This window comes from Caloenas nicobarica, chromosome 16 (assembly GCF_036013445.1).
Source record: "Caloenas nicobarica isolate bCalNic1 chromosome 16, bCalNic1.hap1, whole genome shotgun sequence".
NCBI lineage: Eukaryota > Metazoa > Chordata > Aves > Columbiformes > Columbidae > Caloenas > Caloenas nicobarica.
Genome location: NC_088260.1, coordinates 7,281,368 through 7,298,922, shown reverse-complemented (window position 1 = coordinate 7,298,922; position 17,555 = coordinate 7,281,368). Strand labels below are relative to the sequence as shown.

Sequence of the window (17,555 nt, the reverse complement as noted above, 5' to 3'; positions counted from 1 at the left end):
AGACTTCCCCACATATTCTTCTACAGAAATTCCACGTTTTTCACTCTTTTTTTAAATCCTTCAGCTTGTTTGTCCCCTCCCAGCACTCTGTCCTTGCCTACTGAGGCAGCTCATCACAGCTGCCACAACTGGCACAGTGTCCCCGGCTGCAGGAGCTCTGATGGGGGGCTGGTACCAGCAGTCACCTTTTCCCCTCCCCACAAAGGATGAGTATGAAAGCTCTTATAGGGTTAGACAGTAAACTATTATCTTCTGTTCCTCTAGCTATGACCAAATGAGCACAAGTAACAAGAGAATGACTTTGGGGTGAATTATTAGTCAATAACCTCCTCTTACGCAAAGGATGGCAGTAGCCTCTATGGCTACAGGTACCTAGAAGGCTGGCAGCATTTCATACTCTAGGACAGAAAGGCAGTGAAAAATCAAAAAAAGCACACATATTACCTGTGGCCTTTGTGGTCATCATCAGCTTCTGGGAGTTCAGAGTGGGACTGGGAAAGAGCATTCTGGCTTCCTCCTTCTGAGAGTGGTTCTGCCGCAGGAATGATGCTGCCTCATAGCACACCTCCCTCTCGTCCTGTACCTCTCCTATATCTTGGCAGTGCAGGTAAGTATCTAGCTCAGGTGTTCCATCCCAGGAACTACAGCCTCCTGTGTGGGTCCCTTGGCACTCTGTAGGTAGGATCAGCTCACAGTCTCTGTCTTCAGGAATTATGGGAATGCGTTGACCCAGATCACAAACACCCTTACAGCAGCTTGGCAAGGTGTCATCTGGAAGCGTGTACTGCACGTTCACTGCATAGTCTTCTGTATAGCAGCCACCGCCTCCACTGCCACTGTTGCTACTACAGGCTACCTGCTTCTCTTCATAGAAGCAGCAGGGCAACCCCTCATATTTTACTCCATCTGTCCTATGCAAGTGGTCTGAGTTAATACTGTACAAGCCTGGGGTGCTCCCTGACTGTGGTTCTGTTCCTGGGCCACACGTCCCCCATAGTGGAGAGCTAAGGAAGAGTGCGCTACAGTCAGCTGTCCCACCGCCAGGCTCCAGGGCAGGGTGCTGGAGTTCAAAGCAGCATGCACACGCTTGCTCCATAAGTGGCCCTGCTATCTCTGGATCCTTCCAGTTCCTTTTAACATCCAAGGCAGCACCAGGAATGGCCTCATGTCCTCCCTCTGAGGTAGTGCCATTTGGATCCCTGTGCTCTAGCGAGGAATTACTGCTATAGTTCATATCCATGCTGCAATTGGACAGTTGGTCCCCTGAGGAAGAAGCTGGCACAGGCCGACAGTCAGCACCCACCAGACTGTGACTGTGAGCTGAAAGCTCATCCTGGTGGGGGCCTTCCAAGAGAACAATTGCACCCCTGTTTGCACCACTAACCTCACCCGCTCGGCAAGGGCTCTTACTGCGGTAAACGTACGGGTCATAGTCACTGCTTAAAGAGCTGCGAAAGGTGGAGCAGCTCCCATAAACCCCTTGGTTGCTGACCTCAGTGCAGTCAACCATGGAATCACTAGAGGAACAGTGGCACTGGCCAGAGCTGCTGCTGCTGCTGTCGCTCCCAGGGCAGTCAGCCAAATATCCACTGCACACTGAGCGATGACCATGATAGCAGCTGAAGCTGGAGGTACTGCCACTCTCCAAGCGGGATGAGGGCACTACGTGTACCACAGGAGGGAAAATCATGCTGCTACCAGGCTGGAAGGCACGGGAAGGACCCTTTGAAGAAATGCCAGCCGGAGGCTGTCCATCTTGCTCAGGGTAACTAAGGCCTTGGAAGTAGTAGTGCTGATACATGGTCTCATATTGGGAAAAGCACGCTGCTTTGGAAAAGTTGCGTCCACCAAACTTGGGTCTTCGGAAGTTGTGAGCTGGAGAGTAAGCCCGATGTTCCAGGCTACAGTGATGCGCGTTTAAAGCATGGTCCAAATGAATAGGCTGATAACTTTGGATATAGGCTGGGGACTGGGCTTGGTAGATGCTCTGTTCACCATGTCGCTCAACTGTAAGGACTGTGATGGGGTTTCCGTGAGGGTCCATGCTTGTCCGGGTGGGATATGCCGTTATCTGGTTTGCTCTGTGCACTCGGCCTGGGTAATGTACAGGCAGAATCACCCTCTGCTGCCGGCTGCGTGCTGGGTTGATGGACTCCAGACACACTGGACCTGCGCTTCCCTTCTTCTGTTCTGAATGAGAGAAATAAGAGTGGAGAAGCAGAAGTAGGAAGGAATAAAAAGGAACATATTTTAAGCAAGAAAGACTGATATTTTGTTCTGAATTTAGTTACATTACACACACAAGAGGGTTTTTTTTTAAAAAACACCAACTTTTTACACACAGGGAAAAGTAACAAACCAAACAAAATCAGTCAAGAGCACGAAATACTCAATTATATTTGCTGAAAAAGGAAAAGAAGCAAAGTGACTTCAGATACTGTTCTCATATGTGCAAAACCCACTTATACAGCATTTCTGGTCTTGCAGGTTAAGAGCAAGGCTGGCAGTCATTGCTCGAGTATTCACTTTACCTATTGTTTTACATAAATGCGTATTAAGAGAAAACTTTTTCAAGACAGGAAAGGGAAGGGAGAAAGGGCAAGTAACGGAAACCACATTCCAAGTTACAACAGCATGGAAAAATAAAAACCAATACACTGTCTTTTCTTTATAATTACCAAGAGAAAACATACCCATCTATTATATCTATTTGTCCTCTGTGCATTCAGAAGCTGACTGACACTGTCCTCTCCTGGGCATCACACCCAGAACGAGGGAAAACCAGAAATGTGACCTGTTATTCCAGGGCATGCAGACATTTTCAAAGAACTTAGTCCTAACTGTATTTCTAGGGTCGCGTTACAATAAAGACTATGGGCTCTATGGAGACTTACAAACAAGCGCAATTTGTTTCATTTTGTGAAGTCTGACACGGATGACAGAACACAGCACCAGTACCGCAGGACTCACCTATGATGTTGTGGCGGCAGTGAGGGCAGGTGTGATGCTGCAGTAGCCAAGGATCCACACACTTCTTGTGAAATCGGTGAGTGCAGGGAATGACACGCAGTTCCTGCAGGAACAGATGAAGGAACATGAAAAAGTTCTCCTTCCTAATGAGTGAATTTTTCACAGGTTTTTTTCAAGCTAGTTACTAAATGGATCGGTTACTAGTCTCAAAGTAGTAAGAAGGAAAAAAATGACATCTGTTCCAACACAGCTGAAAGCACAACAGCTAGTGATCAGCTGTCACTAAAAGAACAGTCCGCAGGCACGTTGGAATTCCATGCAGATATACTACATTTCTTTAGGACACTTTCTGCTGTCCCTATGACCTAACACCTTGAAGGAGTCCATCATTAAAGTCTTCCTTAATATATTAAATGAACTTAAAAAAAAAGATCAATAGAGTTGACAGCTGGCTGAACATGAGCCAGTTGTGTGTCCAGCTGGCCAGGAAGTCCAAGAGCACCTTGGCTTTTACCAGAAATAGTGTGGCCAGCAGAACTAGCAAAGTGATCTTCTGTCTTGGGCACTGGGGAGGCCAAACCTTGAATCCTGGGGTCAGTTTTGGGCCCCTCAGAACAGGAGAGACCTTGAGGTGCTGGAGCGAGTTGAGAGAAGGGAACGGAGCTGGGGAAGGGGCTGGAGCACAAGTGTGATGGGAGCGGCTGAGGGACCTGGCTGGTTCAGCCTGGAGAACAGGAGCTGAGGGGAGACCTTCTGATCTCTGAACTGCCTGAAAGGAGCTTGGAGCCAGGGAGGGTCGGGCTCTGCTCCCCAGGAACAAGCGCCAGGACCAGAGGAAATGGCCTCAAGTTGCGCCAGGGGAGGTTGAGGTTGCATCTGGGGAACAATTTCTTCCCCAAAGGGCTGTGGGGCATTGGAACAGGCTGCCCAGGGCAGTGGTGGAGTCACCATCCCTGGAGGGGTTTAAAAAACCTGTAGACGTGGTGCTTAGGGACATGGGTTAGTGCGACTTGGCAGTGTTAGGTTTACGGTTGGACACGATGATCTCAAAGGTCTTTTCTAACCTAAATCTTCGATCACTTTGTGACTGCCTTTTTCTGAAGCACTTTTATTTCCAACATACCTTTTGTGAAATGAGACCAGAAGTGCACACAGCGCTCAATGTGAGAGCATGACTGAACTTACACAATGGTGTAATTATGTTTTCTGTTAGTTCTCTAGACTCTCTCTTCTAATTTCTAATATGTTTTCCCTTTTTGACTCCCAGAAAGCATCAATCTCCTTTCACGAAGCTATCTAAAATCACCTTCAAGATCTTGCTCCTGAACAGTAATTCTCACCTCACAACCCATCACTAACACATGTGAAGCTCTTCCCTACATACATCACTTCATGCTGAAGTTCATACATCAATTTCCTGTCCAAGTCAGTTTGGTACAGCCCTTCTGAAGTTCTTGTCTGCCTTCATCCTTGCTACTCTGAATACCTTCCCATCAGCTAACTTCATTCGTTTCCTGTTTGTAGCTTGTAGTACTCAAACAATGCAGCTGGTATTTTCTATTGCCTTAAAAATAGTGAACCTTTCAGGAAAAATTTCAAAATAAAACATCTTCAAATAATTTTTTATATGGAAGTTTAAAGCTGTGATTGTTGACTGCCTCTATTCTAAGGAGCCTATTTTCTATTTCATCCCTCCATTGCTTCCCCTGGGTAGAGATGTGTCACAGAAGGCAAGCACTGCAAACAGTTCCTGAACCTGCCGGCATCTCCTCCTTCTCCTCTGGTTTCCCAGCAGTGCTGTGTACTTGACATTTTAAAGACAAGGTGCCACCAAAGCTTGAGAAGCAAAACACAGAATGTATCTCTCATGTCCGACAGAGCTTGCACGCACCTTAGCATGCAATTTGTTAAAAATACCCAGAGAACTAAATGCTTAGCGCACAATTTGTTAAAATACTCAGAGAACTAAATGCTGAAGTAACCCTGACTTCTTTACAAGTTCTTCTTCAGAAAAGCAACCTGATGGAGGTAGCAGCTTGCAGAATGAGATCCCTCACCTCTCACTTGGTAGTGTGGGGAAAAGCCTTTGAGATGTGTTTGAGAGCTGCAGGATGCAGTTGAGGCTGAGCTGGCTACTCAAGGCAATCAGTCTGTCAAGCGGCACAACCTCAGTACCCAGCGTACCCAGCAGCTAAACCCAGGGCTACATTCTCAGCCTATGCTGAAGAAACCATTCATGCTTTACCTCCCCATCAATGTACTTCTCCAAGCAGATGGCACAGTCAGAGGTGGAGCTGCTACTGAGTGTGTCCAGTGCTCCGCAGCTGCCTTCCCGGTGTCCCTTACTTTTGGACTTAAACTTCCTGGTCTCCATTTTTTCCAGTGCTTGCACTGCAAGCCTGTTCATGGAATTCTACAAAAGAAGGAGAAAAAAAAATAAGAAAGGCAACGCTGCTGTGTAAGAGATTGTAATCTAGTAGGAGAGAAACACCACTATATCAAATTGATGTATCTTACCAAATTATGTCAGGCCCAGACTAATGTACAATTTAATAAATTAAGCAGAGAGAAGGATAATTAGAGTTTAGATCAGAAGCCTCACAAAAACAATGTATAACACATGCAGCAGTGAGAATGAGAAGCTATTTCGAATTGAAACAAGGTGAAGGTGCTGACAATTGGGATACACTGCAAGTGCTCTATTAATAGGCAGTAACTATTCAATGCAACATCTGAGACACAGTCAGGAACTTTTTCTGAACTGGCAATATTGACTGTAATGCCCCATTAAGCTGTTACCACCATATTACCAGAAGCAATACTTGAGAGAGGTTTAAAATGAAATGCTACTAAATTAGCTGTATCATCTCCTCCTCTGCTCAAATTTAATCAATAGTAGAAGTCTAGGAAGGCAGTGGGTTGTTTTCATTTTACTGTAGAATTTATCATCCCACTTTTAATCACTGTTTTTAACACTGTTGTTGGCCCATAACATCTTTGGATTCCTACTCAATATGTCCAAACCAAGAGTCCTAAGCATCTACAGTGCTTTGCATTGCTTTTACTTGTATATACTGGATAAATTACAACTACAAACTTCAGAGTCCATTAGCTTCTGTTTGCTTTCCCTTTCATGTTTAACAGAACAAACACAAAAGTATCTCACCTAGAATTTCTCCTAACCAAACTTTTTACCTTGCAAACCTCTCCCATTAAGAATCAATAGATGTTATTCTATCGAAAAGAGTTGCAATTTATTTTCAATCCTGGTATTTTCTCCACAATACAGCAATGAGAGCTTGGACTTCCATCAGTGCTACTGATAACCTCTAAACAACGAGAAATGCTACTCTTTCTCAATGGCTAAATGGACTGCTTCTGTCCTCTTTTCATTTAAGGATTTAACTGAATGAACATCACAGGTCAAGGTAGGTCTCCTTTAAAGACATTTCCAAATTTTTCCAAAGGCCTACACCCATGGATAAAAGCCTTTCCACAAAGATAAGTTCTTTCTAAATCAGTAACTGCCATTTCCAAAAGCAGCAAGCAAGTTCTAAGACAAAGTAAGAGAAACTAACTATCAGCATTCAGTGAATACCCACTGCTGCTCTTACCTGACTACGTCGCTGTTTCAGTTTGATCTTGACAAGAAGAATGAGGCAAACAAGAGACACAACCACAAAGAAGGCCAGGAAAATTCCCATATCAAAGTACTCGGTGGGTTGCTTAAAAATTAAAACAAAAATATTATTTTTCCTTTCTTTAGATCATACTCAAATCTACTGTTCCTTTCTCTTATCTACTTTCTCAGTGGTCATTGTCAAATGTACACAGCCACAATGGCAAAAGTCGAAGTACATGCTGCTCTGTTCATTAACGAGGATTCTATGAGACAAAAACCTGGGTTACATGTGTCACTGCAAGTGAGCAAAATACACAGAATGTCAGTCACAAGATGTCAGATTTAGAGTGTCTCTGAACTAATCCCACAAATGTCAGGATTTTTAACTGAGTGAATTACACTAACACAAATTTTCATGATTTATTGGTTTGCTTGTATACTTAAGTGAGCAAAAATCAACATTTGAATTTTCAGTGAATAGCCCACTTCTCAAATACATTTCTTAACAGAAGAATTCCATAAAAATACAACAAAACCAAAGTGGTAACTGGGACATGGATGACCTCTAGCTTTGTTCTTCTTCTGTAAACTAAATGTAGAGAGTGCTAAAAAAACTAACCCATGTTTAAAATACCACACAGAATTATTAGTTAACACAGGACAGACTACCTTACAAATCTGAACTAGCAGGTGTGTACAATAATAAAGTTATTTAATTAAGAAAAAGGAAAACTTCTATGATATATTTTTTTAGCTATTTATACATTCAAAAGAATCCTTATGAAAGACAGCAGATGCTGCATTGTGGATTTTATGCTTATATCAAGCATAGCTGCTTGTCCACAATGCAGTTGCTCAATTTATTTAGGTCAACAGAATTTCACATGCAATAATGCTCATGGAAGCATCAGAACATCTTCACACTCAGTGCAGTTATTAGGCAGTGCATGAAGTAACAGCAGCGTAATACCTAGATAAAGTTTCTTAAAGTCTCACCCGTGGGGGGCGATGCTGAATCCTTGCTCGCGCCACTTTCTGCTTGTTAACGATGTTCATTAGCTTGACAGCATCAGCACCCTTCACATACACCACCGGTCTCTTCAGAGGGTCCTCTGCGCCCTCGTTCAGCTAGAAGAAAAAATAATCTACTCAAAAGGCATGTTTGAGGAAAACGACCTCTCTTTTGGACAATGGAGAGAAGAGTAAAGGAATATGAATGTTGAATTGATTCAAGCATCAATTTTTCTCTTCTAGCATAGACCTTAAGTATTCCACAGAGTTAAACCTTAATTAAACGTTTGACTTAAGCTGCCTTTTTTTACTGACCAAAACAAAGACTAAGGATAAGCAAATCTTATTTCTGAACAGCAGCTTTACCACTTTATGTCCCAGTGCATATATTAATACTGTAGTAAGATAAACCACATAATGAAGAATAAAAATCTCTGCATTCAAAAAAAATTGACCTTGATACATTTTCTGAACCTGTTGTTATTTCAACTTTGTAGTCATATTATTCCCATACAAATTTCTTTGGCTTTCTGAACAATCTCATGTCAGAGACCTGTCTTTCAGGCTCTTTGTACCTTACCAATTTACTACAGTCTGTAATTTCTTCTGTTTAACTCTGCAAACTCAAACGGTTATTTGGGTTCTAGCAACCACTACAGATATAGCTTCCAGTATGGGGGCCTCAAAGACTAAAGCACATGAGTAGATAGCTTAATTCACCCTGAAACTTTCTTCCACGTCCAGCTAAAGCCAAATCGTAGAATCAGAAAATAATGTGGGTGGGAAGGCACCCCAGGAGCCCAACCTCCTGGTCGAGGCAGGGTCAATGATGCCATCAGACCAGGCTGCTCAGGGCTTCATCCAGCCAGGTGTTGAAAACCTTCAAGTGTGGAGACTGTGTAACTGCTCTGGCTAACAAACCCAGAAAGGGGAATAACAAGATGAGAGAGTTGTTCTGTTACAAAATGGCACCAACATGATAAATTCATACAGCTTATTCTGACCCACAATAAAAATCCTAGTACAGAGGCTGGTTGATGCAAAATAAGCAAGGCACTGAGAAGCAGATAGAAGTGGTGTGGGGGAAAGGAATGAGATGACAGGAGTGTGAGCAAACTGAACAAGAGTAGTCTATGGCAGAGATACCATATCTACATTGTTGATATCTACCCGTCGTTTCTGGATAAAACATGTAGAAATTACCAACTGACTGGTCTACCATCCTGCTTACAAGTACTCAATCTGTCCAGATGACGGTGACAGATTTCACCAAGACTTTAAAACAGAATCTTCCTGGTATTTGACAGGACTTCTGAGAAAACCGATCAAACTATTTTTAAGACACATGTCTTGAAGAGCTAAAAACTAGCTGAAGAACTTGAAACCAACCCAGAGATCCCACATGTCTTCAAGGCTCACTGGTCTAAGGCCAAATCCAATCACTGTCCCTGCATTCCCAGACACATATTCTCTCTCAAGGTTTCTTGTCTAAGAATTCACCTGATTCCTCAGTATCTTTTGCACGCTGCCAGACTTTTGCTAAACGCGGTGCTCTGGGTGCTGTTACTCCTCTTCAAGCTATGCAAAAGTAAAACTAAGAAACAAATCAGACTTCACAGAGCATTTCTAAAAGCTTCATTCTTAGTCTCCAGCAAAAGACACTACAATCAATGGGAATAAAACCCACAATATCTGTACGTGAAGCCCTTTCATTTGGCAGCAATTCTGCTACCAAATTGTCCGAGGACAATTCTCCTGGTCAAGCCTGGTTCCTGTTCTGGTCTCTGTCGGGGGGGGGATTGCCACCCACAATACTCCACTCCTCCCATCCAATGCAATCTCCCTCAGCTGTTGTAAGGCTGGGTAACAAGCATCCCTGGGAAAGCTTCCTGAACAGCTCCCTTCAGTGTCTGAGGATGATACTTCCATTTAAATCAAAGATACTCCAGATTAACTCATGTCTATTTTTCCTCCATTGTTATCCATCTGTCATTGTTTTCTACAATTCCATTGAGAGTGCCAAAATGGTATTTATTTTGAAGACTAATTAATTAGTGTCCCGTGATGTCAAGGGTTCTGAAGACGATGGTTGAGAATGAAAGTGCATGAAATAACAGTGTCCAGAGCAGCATGAGAAGGGAGCCAATCAAGGAACTCTTACACTTAGGAGTATGAAAGCTAGCTCTAGTCATTCCCCGTTTGTGAGTGTTCACATCGGCTGCTGCTTGATCCTTTAACAGAGCCTACTTTGTCAGTTACTGCACTAAGCCACTAACATCTTTCCATTTTATCAGTACAGCCAAAATATTAATCCATCCACTAGACTAGTTTCCCAGCAACTGGGGACAGTCGCACACTATTTATTATCAAGAATAAAGGAAGGACAGCTGTTGCTGGTAGAGGGAAGAGAGTGAGAGGCAGTAACTCAGCTTTGCAAGCTGGGAGCAGGGTGGATAAAAGTAACTGGAAGCTGTAATACAGAGAAAAAAATTGGGAAAAGACAGATTACATTGTTGTGCAGATATTTTTTCTGTGTGTAAAAAGGGAGAAAATATCCCTGAGAATGTTTGCAAGATCAAGGCTGTAGCCTTGATGCACATGCAGAGCACAGTTCTCAAAGCATCCATTGCACAGGGCCTGCATTCCTTTCTCCAACAGATGCTCATTTCAGAATTAAAGCCAGCTTTTCTAATGTAAACATTGATGGTGTCTCTTTCCCCAAGAAATTCAGGCTGCACTTAAAGACATTCAGCTTTACTTGTTTCTGCTGTAGCAGAAACAGCAGTTTTGTTTCAACACAGAACTAAACCAAATGCAGATTATTTTTGCGCTTGTTATGTTTCTTCTTTCTACTCAAATAACTCAGAATCGGCTGCAAGGATCTTGTCAAAGCATTTCACAGAGCTATTACCTCACTCACTCCAAATGAAAAGACGGAAGTTGTACCAAAACCTCAAAAAAAAGAAAAACCCTGCTTGTCCACAAAATACGTAGGCCAGAAATCATCAACTGTGAACAAGAAAGAAATGTTTATAACTTTTGTAAGAAAATTTTTTAGGACCAGGTTTGAAAGTCATTTTGCAACCTCCCAGAAAGCAGCTGCTTGACAATACTATCGATCACAAGCTGGGTAGGGACAAACACCCTGTGTCTTGTACACAGATCTGGGCAAAGAAAACCTCCTTGACTAGATAATGGGCCACAAAAAAATTGCCTCCATCTTTTCTCAGAACCTTAATCCCAGACCTGGATGCTGGATTCTAGCTAAGGCTAGAAGAAAAATGTAACTCCCCCAAACTTTTCTCTTTCTACATCTCAACACCTCCATTGCTTCCTGCGTGCCAGCAGATGGGCAGGAAAACCACAGCTACCCAGGGTCAGCAGGTGCAGGTCTTAAGGTAGGTGTGCTCGGAGATCTGTACGCTCTCAAGTCTTGCCTCAGCAACCCTAAAAGAACCCAACAGAGGCTGTAATAAAGCCTGGCTCCCTTCTTCATACCTGATCAATGGCATCTGGGTTTTCAGAAACATCAAAGATGACCGCTGTGGCTCCTCGCTGTACTGCTCGCTTTGCCTGCAATAAGAAAGACAGCATCCTCAGTCCCACCCTAAAAGATGACTTCTTACCTCAAAAATTACTCCCTCTCCTCATTTTCAGATAGCAAACTTCACATTTTGTGTTTCTGTGTAATTAAAACAGATGACAAAGTAATTAGAAGCCCAGGAGTTCTTGAACCAGCATAGAATGTAGTTAAACTTTGCTATAGCTTCTACAACCTCTACCTCTTCCTTCTCAAACTCTTCCTTCAACTAGCTTTTAAAGGAATTCAAATGTGATTTAGACTCTCTAAATCCTTTAAATATAAGAATTTAAAAGTTATAGTCTTTTCCTCCATGTTACTTGGAAGTGCCATTAAAAATAATCTTCCCTGTGACTTGAGGTGGAGACACAAGCTCACTAGTGTAGAAAATAAAGGCGGACCAGGTTCTTCATATCTTTTCAGTGTCATTCCCACAGTCATGACAAACTCTATCATATCACAATCCTTGCAAACAGTGCCTCAGAATACTGCTCTGTCTGGCCATCAGAGGTCAGAACTGTTGCATACAACACTTCTTATGCAGATAAGATGCGACTCGTGGCTTTTCACCAAATACACAGTCCAAACCTGCAGCTACCAACACCACAGAGGAGATACTAGAACACATGAAAATCCTCTGGGATAGAGAAAACAGTGTTTTAACCACTGCGGCTAAGACAGGGAATTTTTACCAGTTTCTGCCACTGTGGCTGTGTATGTCCTGTTCACATGTTGCTCAACGGCTTCATGGAGCAAACATTCCCAGTAACTTTTCAGAGCTGTTACTGCCTTCATTGGATGCAAAATACAAATAACCATTTCTCCAAGTGATGACATCTGTCACCATCACGGTACCAAACAAGAGGACACTGGCTCTTCACAGAGACTAGCAGAACATGAATTTAAATTGAGATATAAAAGAGACATATGAAAGTGATACATTATGAAAGATCACTCTCTGTTTCCCAAGAAGAATGTTGGCTGGTAGAGAAATGTTAGTTTGAACACCTACGGGTCACTTTCTTTGCTTTGCTCTTATATCTTGTTTTTACTTCCAATCAATCAAGCCCATCAGGCAGCGCATGAGGGAAACCAGCTCCCAAATGGGGTCTCTTCCTCAGCCCTGCAGGTATGTGTCCCCTTTGAAGTCAGCACACCTGGCTCATCACTAACTGCTGTTGGGGAGGTGAAGTTAAAAGGAATCTACTACACTTTCTCCATTGTGGTGGCCCTGAAGGGAAAAGCTCACCCAGGTTTCCCTAGAAGACACCTTTTACAGACATGCAGAGTTTGTAGAACTGCTCTGGCCACTTAGATTGTTCTTTCAGGGTGGTCGGTCAAAAAGCAAGGCACTTTGATCTCTGAAGATATTTTAAAAGAGATTTTTCAGGTTGGTTCAGAAAAAAAAAACCCTTTATTTTGTGAACACACTGAATGAGCAGTATACTGCGCAGCAGTTCATGAAGTTTCCACAACCTAGATGTAATCTGTGTTCCTTATTTTGTATCGCAAAATCAGGTGTTAAGAGACGAAAAGTGCCGACCGAATTAAAAAATCGTCCGAGAAAAGGGAACAGCCAGCAGGGGTGAACCGCCTGTCACCTGCTCGCTCCTTCAGCCTCGCTGAGCTGGTTTAACAGGGACCAGCCGCAGCCGCCGGCCTCTGCCGGGCTCCCCCCGCCCGTTGGGCCCTCCGGCCCCGCCCGTTGGGCCCTCCGGCCCCGCCCGTTGGGCCCTCCGGCCCCGCCCGTTGGGCCCTCCGGCCCCGCCCGTTGGGCCCTCCGGCCCCGCCCGTTGGGCCCTCCGGCCCCGCCCGTTGGGCCCTCCGGCCCCGCCCGTTGGGCCCTCCGGCCCCGCCCGTTGGGCCCTCCGGCCCCGCCCGTTGGGCCCTCCGGCCCCGCCCGTTGGGCCCTCCGGCCCCGCCCGTTGGGCCCTCCGGCCCCGCCCGTTGGGCCCTGGCGAACCGCCCCGAACACACCCCCCCCATCCCCGGAAGTGACGTCCCGCCGCGGGCGCGAGGGGTGCTCCCGGCACTGGGAGAACTGGGAAATGCGGCTCTTTTGCCTTGCCCGGGCTCAAACCCGGACCTCCTGGAAAACGCGCCCCAGTCCCCAGGGAGCCTGGCCCGGGGCCACACCCGCTGCTGCAGAGGCTTGTTCGCACCAGGGGAGCTCGGCGGCGGCCGCCGGTTGCGCGGCGACAACCCCCCCGCAGCTCCCGAGCCCCCTGCGCGGGCCCCGGCGGGGGCAGGAGGTGCCGCGGCGGGGGCAGGAGCTGCCGCGGCGGGGGCAGGACGTGCCGCGGCGGGGCGCTCCGCGGAGCCCGCTCCAGCGCTGCGGTCCGGCTCCGCGGCTTGGCGGCAGCCGGGCTGCCCGCCCGGTCCGGCTGGCGGGAGATCAGAGCGGCCGCCGCCGCTCCCGCGCGTTGTGAACCCCCCGCGCCGAGCCCGGGGCTGCGTTTCCGCCGGCGCTGCCTTCGATCCCTCCGCTCCGGGTGGCAGCCGGGGCTGGCGGGCCCCCGCGTCACCCCCAGGCACTGTAAAATAATGCCCGTCTACGACAGGCACGGGACGTCTTCATTTTTGGCTCTTCGGCATTTAAAGACTGCCTCTAAATCACTCATAAGCAAAGTGTCCAAAACCTAGGCGAAAAATAAACGCTGGATGAGGGCAGGGAGGAAAAAAAAAAAGCTGTTCTGGTACCTGCTTTACAATACCCACTGCAAACAGGCGTTTCCCAGCGCACGGCCAGCAGTGAAGGTGCCAGCGCAGCCCTTCCCGAGACTGTCTTCTGCCGTTTAAAATAAATGACTATGACTACATAGCTGTATCCTTCCTTTTTTTGGTAAAGGGTAATAAAAAACAAAACAAAATTACAACTGCACTCTTCGCAATTCAAATTTGTCCATACTGACAACCTCCCAGCCTTTTTTTGCACCACGAGCCTCAAAACCTGACACTGCTACAGAGCAACGGGCTCCGACTGCTCGACCTGGCCACTACAAACAAACACCGCTATCCTAACTTTCACTTTTTCTGTAAAGTGCTCCCACATCCCGACTGGAGCTCCAGCAAAGTAGATCAGCAGCTAACTATTAATATATATCCAACATGCAGAAACATACGGCTCAATTGTGCAAAAGCACTCACGTAGAGAGGACTAAGCGTGCTTTGGTCCTAGAAGCAGGACTGGAATAACAACAATCTTCAGCAAGCCCTGTATTGGCGATTCAAAATTTGTTTGTCCTTAGATACAAACATAATAAAACCCAAAACATAGGTTAGGTGTAAGTTAAGTCTTTAAAGGGTATAGACAAGTCAGCTGGCATCTTATTTGACAAGCACATCACGGTCTGAAATCATTGTAATTTTTGTGGGAGATGTTTTTTACAGGGGGCAACTGATTGTTACTTGCATTCCCCTTTGTGTTACATGCAATGATGGTGTAAAAACAATGATGGTTTGCACAGCTGGTCAGCAAGGGAGACCCAACAGAAATCTGGCAGTATACAGCTGAAATCTCAGTTTCTTCTTTAATTTTTAAGAATGAAATCTAAATGTGGAAAATTGTTACAAAGCCAAGGAGTCCTCCTGTGCGCATCTCTTGTCATGATTGTATGTGGTAATCCCTGCAATACGAAGGCTCTTGCTGTTCACAGAGCAGCCCTCTTTTCTTAGATGAGCTCTAACCAGCTCCCTGCCCGTGTGCTCCCCACATGAGGAAACTGCGTAAGACAATCAAAACCTGAGTGTCATTGCTCATTGTATGAACTCCGAGATAGCTCCGATAAAATTTCCTTTTCTGTGCATTAGCCCCACTCTTAGGCCCTGTCAATACTGATTACAATGCAGTGGGAAGGCCCTCACAGGTCTGGACACTTAACAGAAGGAAAAGAAAAAATCTCCAGTTCTGTTTTTCCGATCTTGTGAGCAGTGGTAACTTTTGCAAATTCCTTTCACAGACCGGTTTCACAGTGCTCCAGTAAAAGCAGCTACAATATTGCCAGAAGCACAGCGGCCCAGGAGAAGACAGAGCAACAAGGAGCATTTTCAGTGGATGTAGGTAACAGACTGGCCATGCAGAAGTTGCCTATACTGCACAGTTAGAGGGGAAGAATAAATCTTTAGAATTGCTGAAAGGCCAATGGAACAGGTAGAGGACCATTTACAGCATGGTAACATCATGGAGTGGTGATACAGGCAAGGCAAAGCACCTGATGGGGAATAATATTTGTATTTCAAATTTATTCTAGCAATCTGAAGTAACAGAAGCAGTAAATGAAGTGCAGAGAATTTCAGTCCATAACTGCACTGAACATTTTGCAGCAATGTATTGCAACTATCAGAGTGGCGAATGCTAGAAGGTGTATTCCAATATCCATTCTTGTGTAGTGATTTTACTTGTATACAGATTCAGACTCCATTTGAACTCATGGTTTTGTGTTATCAGTTTCAAGTTCTGTGTTTTTTTATCCCTGGAAAGTACATGCAAAAAAAAATCAGCTTAGCTCAGAAGTGCATGCAAACCCCTATTCTTGTTGGTAACAGAATTAAGAGTAACTACCAGTTGTGAGTTTTTTTGTTAATATTAGTACCATTTGAAATCAGTATTTTCAAGTCTTTACAGCAGTTTCTATTGGATTTTTTCTTCTTTGTCTCGCACATAGTATACAACGGGTTCAAAGTGATTCAAAGACATTTCAGTTAATCATAAGCCAGGCATGGACAATCAAGCAAGTTAGCAGTGTTTCCCCTTAGAAAGAAAAAAAGAAAAAAAATAAAAGCCGCTTCAAAAATCTACTGTCCTGTGCATTAATGATATGACAAAACTACACATAATAGCTACTATGAATAGGCTGAAAATAAAAAGGACAAGAAAGGCAAGTGTCTAGGTGTTCTGTTTAAGCCTGTTAGACTTCATATAGCAGCACGTCCAGAAGAATTTAAAAAATTGCTTTGTCAGTCTCACAGTCCTTGTTCAATCTACAGATTTCATCAAAACAAGTAGACTAGAATAAAATGCAAAAAAGCAATGAATGATTCTGTCCTAATGCACCCAAGTCCAGGGTTGTATAATGGAACTGAATCTCTCAGGATGAAATAGTACCAAAGGATGGACAAAAGGTATCCCTGGTGCAGAAAAAAAGGAATATGACCCCTGAAACATTCCCCCAGCTTCCTAGGTACATGCAGGCTGGTCCCGGGGGGAGTCCAGCAGTGCTGACACCAGTCGTGACCAAGGGACTGCAGAAAAATGCAAAAAGGTCTGTTTCTTTTGGATTGCTTATTTTGATAACCCTTTACAGTAAAATTTATGATTTAAGTCTATAACTTGGAGTAAGTAATCTGTTCAGTAGGGGAGAAGATGACAACAGCAGATGAAGGCAATCAAGCTCATGAAGAATGCTGCTAAAATAATCAGCAAATGTTTGTACTTGCCTATTTCATAAAATATACAGAATATGCACCTTGACTGTAACTATTACTAAGAGTTTTGGCCACTTTAGGAATCTTTCAAATGACACCTTTTCTTTGTAAATGAGCAGTAAGAAGAGATCCACCATTTGCTAGACTTCATTCAAACACCTGGTATATATTTGACTACCTTCACTAGTTGAATGTTGGATGTAGACATTATAAAATTACCAAAATGATCAGGGATAAAAACCCCACCTTTGAATTTGCCCTTCCTCAATTCCTTAAACATCACCAGCCTAGGACCTTATCAGAAGCCCTCTGCTGAATAATACATTTGGCTACTTTATACTCAAAGAAAAATGTAAACAGCAGGATATGGTGTGCTTATTACTCATCTTAAAAATACTTTTATTGCAAATTAATAATATTGGCTTCATCTATGTCTCTGTAGTGTTTTAATCTGCAGAGAGATTGTCACAGCTCAGGGAGGAAGCTGATGAGGTTATTTTAGAGTGTATTTTAGACACCTACTTGTCATGAACTCACTGTTAATAACCATTATCAATAAGATGCACATTAAATACTGTCTCAGGTTAAAATGTGGAAGAATTTACTAGACCCTGTGATCTAGAAAGAATGAGAGGAAACATGTATTACCAAAGTGTAAGGAAAGTGTCTCTTTGTATTTCCAGGCCTGGGGAAATTTTAGTTATTACCTCAAAGAACAACAGAAAGATTTCAAGAGCTCTGCACTCCCTTCCTGTGGGCCAGACCAATACAATAAGGAAGCAACAACTTCCTTGATGAGACACACTTTCAACTCGAGGGACCAGATGATTATTAAACGGGTGTACTGCTTCCTCTCATGAATTCAAATCGGGTAGGACAGCAACAATTAAAACGGTACGGAGGTCAGCCACTTGCTGACATCTAGAAGGACCCTACACGGCTGCAGAT

General features: G+C 44.3%; 1 protein-coding gene across 1 annotated transcript in view; it reads right to left on the bottom strand.

Moving 5' to 3' along the window:
- Positions 1 to 17,555, bottom strand: part of ZNRF3 (zinc and ring finger 3) — a 78,320-nt gene that overhangs the window by 3,088 nt on the left and 57,677 nt on the right. Inside the window, exons 3-8 of the mRNA XM_065646298.1 lie at positions 11,102 to 11,176; positions 7,589 to 7,720; positions 6,585 to 6,695; positions 5,216 to 5,383; positions 2,971 to 3,073; positions 445 to 2,190 (exon numbers count right to left, since the gene is read on the bottom strand). Of these exons, the coding sequence (XP_065502370.1) occupies positions 445 to 2,190; positions 2,971 to 3,073; positions 5,216 to 5,383; positions 6,585 to 6,695; positions 7,589 to 7,720; positions 11,102 to 11,176 (2,335 nt within the window). The remainder of the gene's footprint in view (positions 1 to 444; positions 2,191 to 2,970; positions 3,074 to 5,215; positions 5,384 to 6,584; positions 6,696 to 7,588; positions 7,721 to 11,101; positions 11,177 to 17,555) is intronic.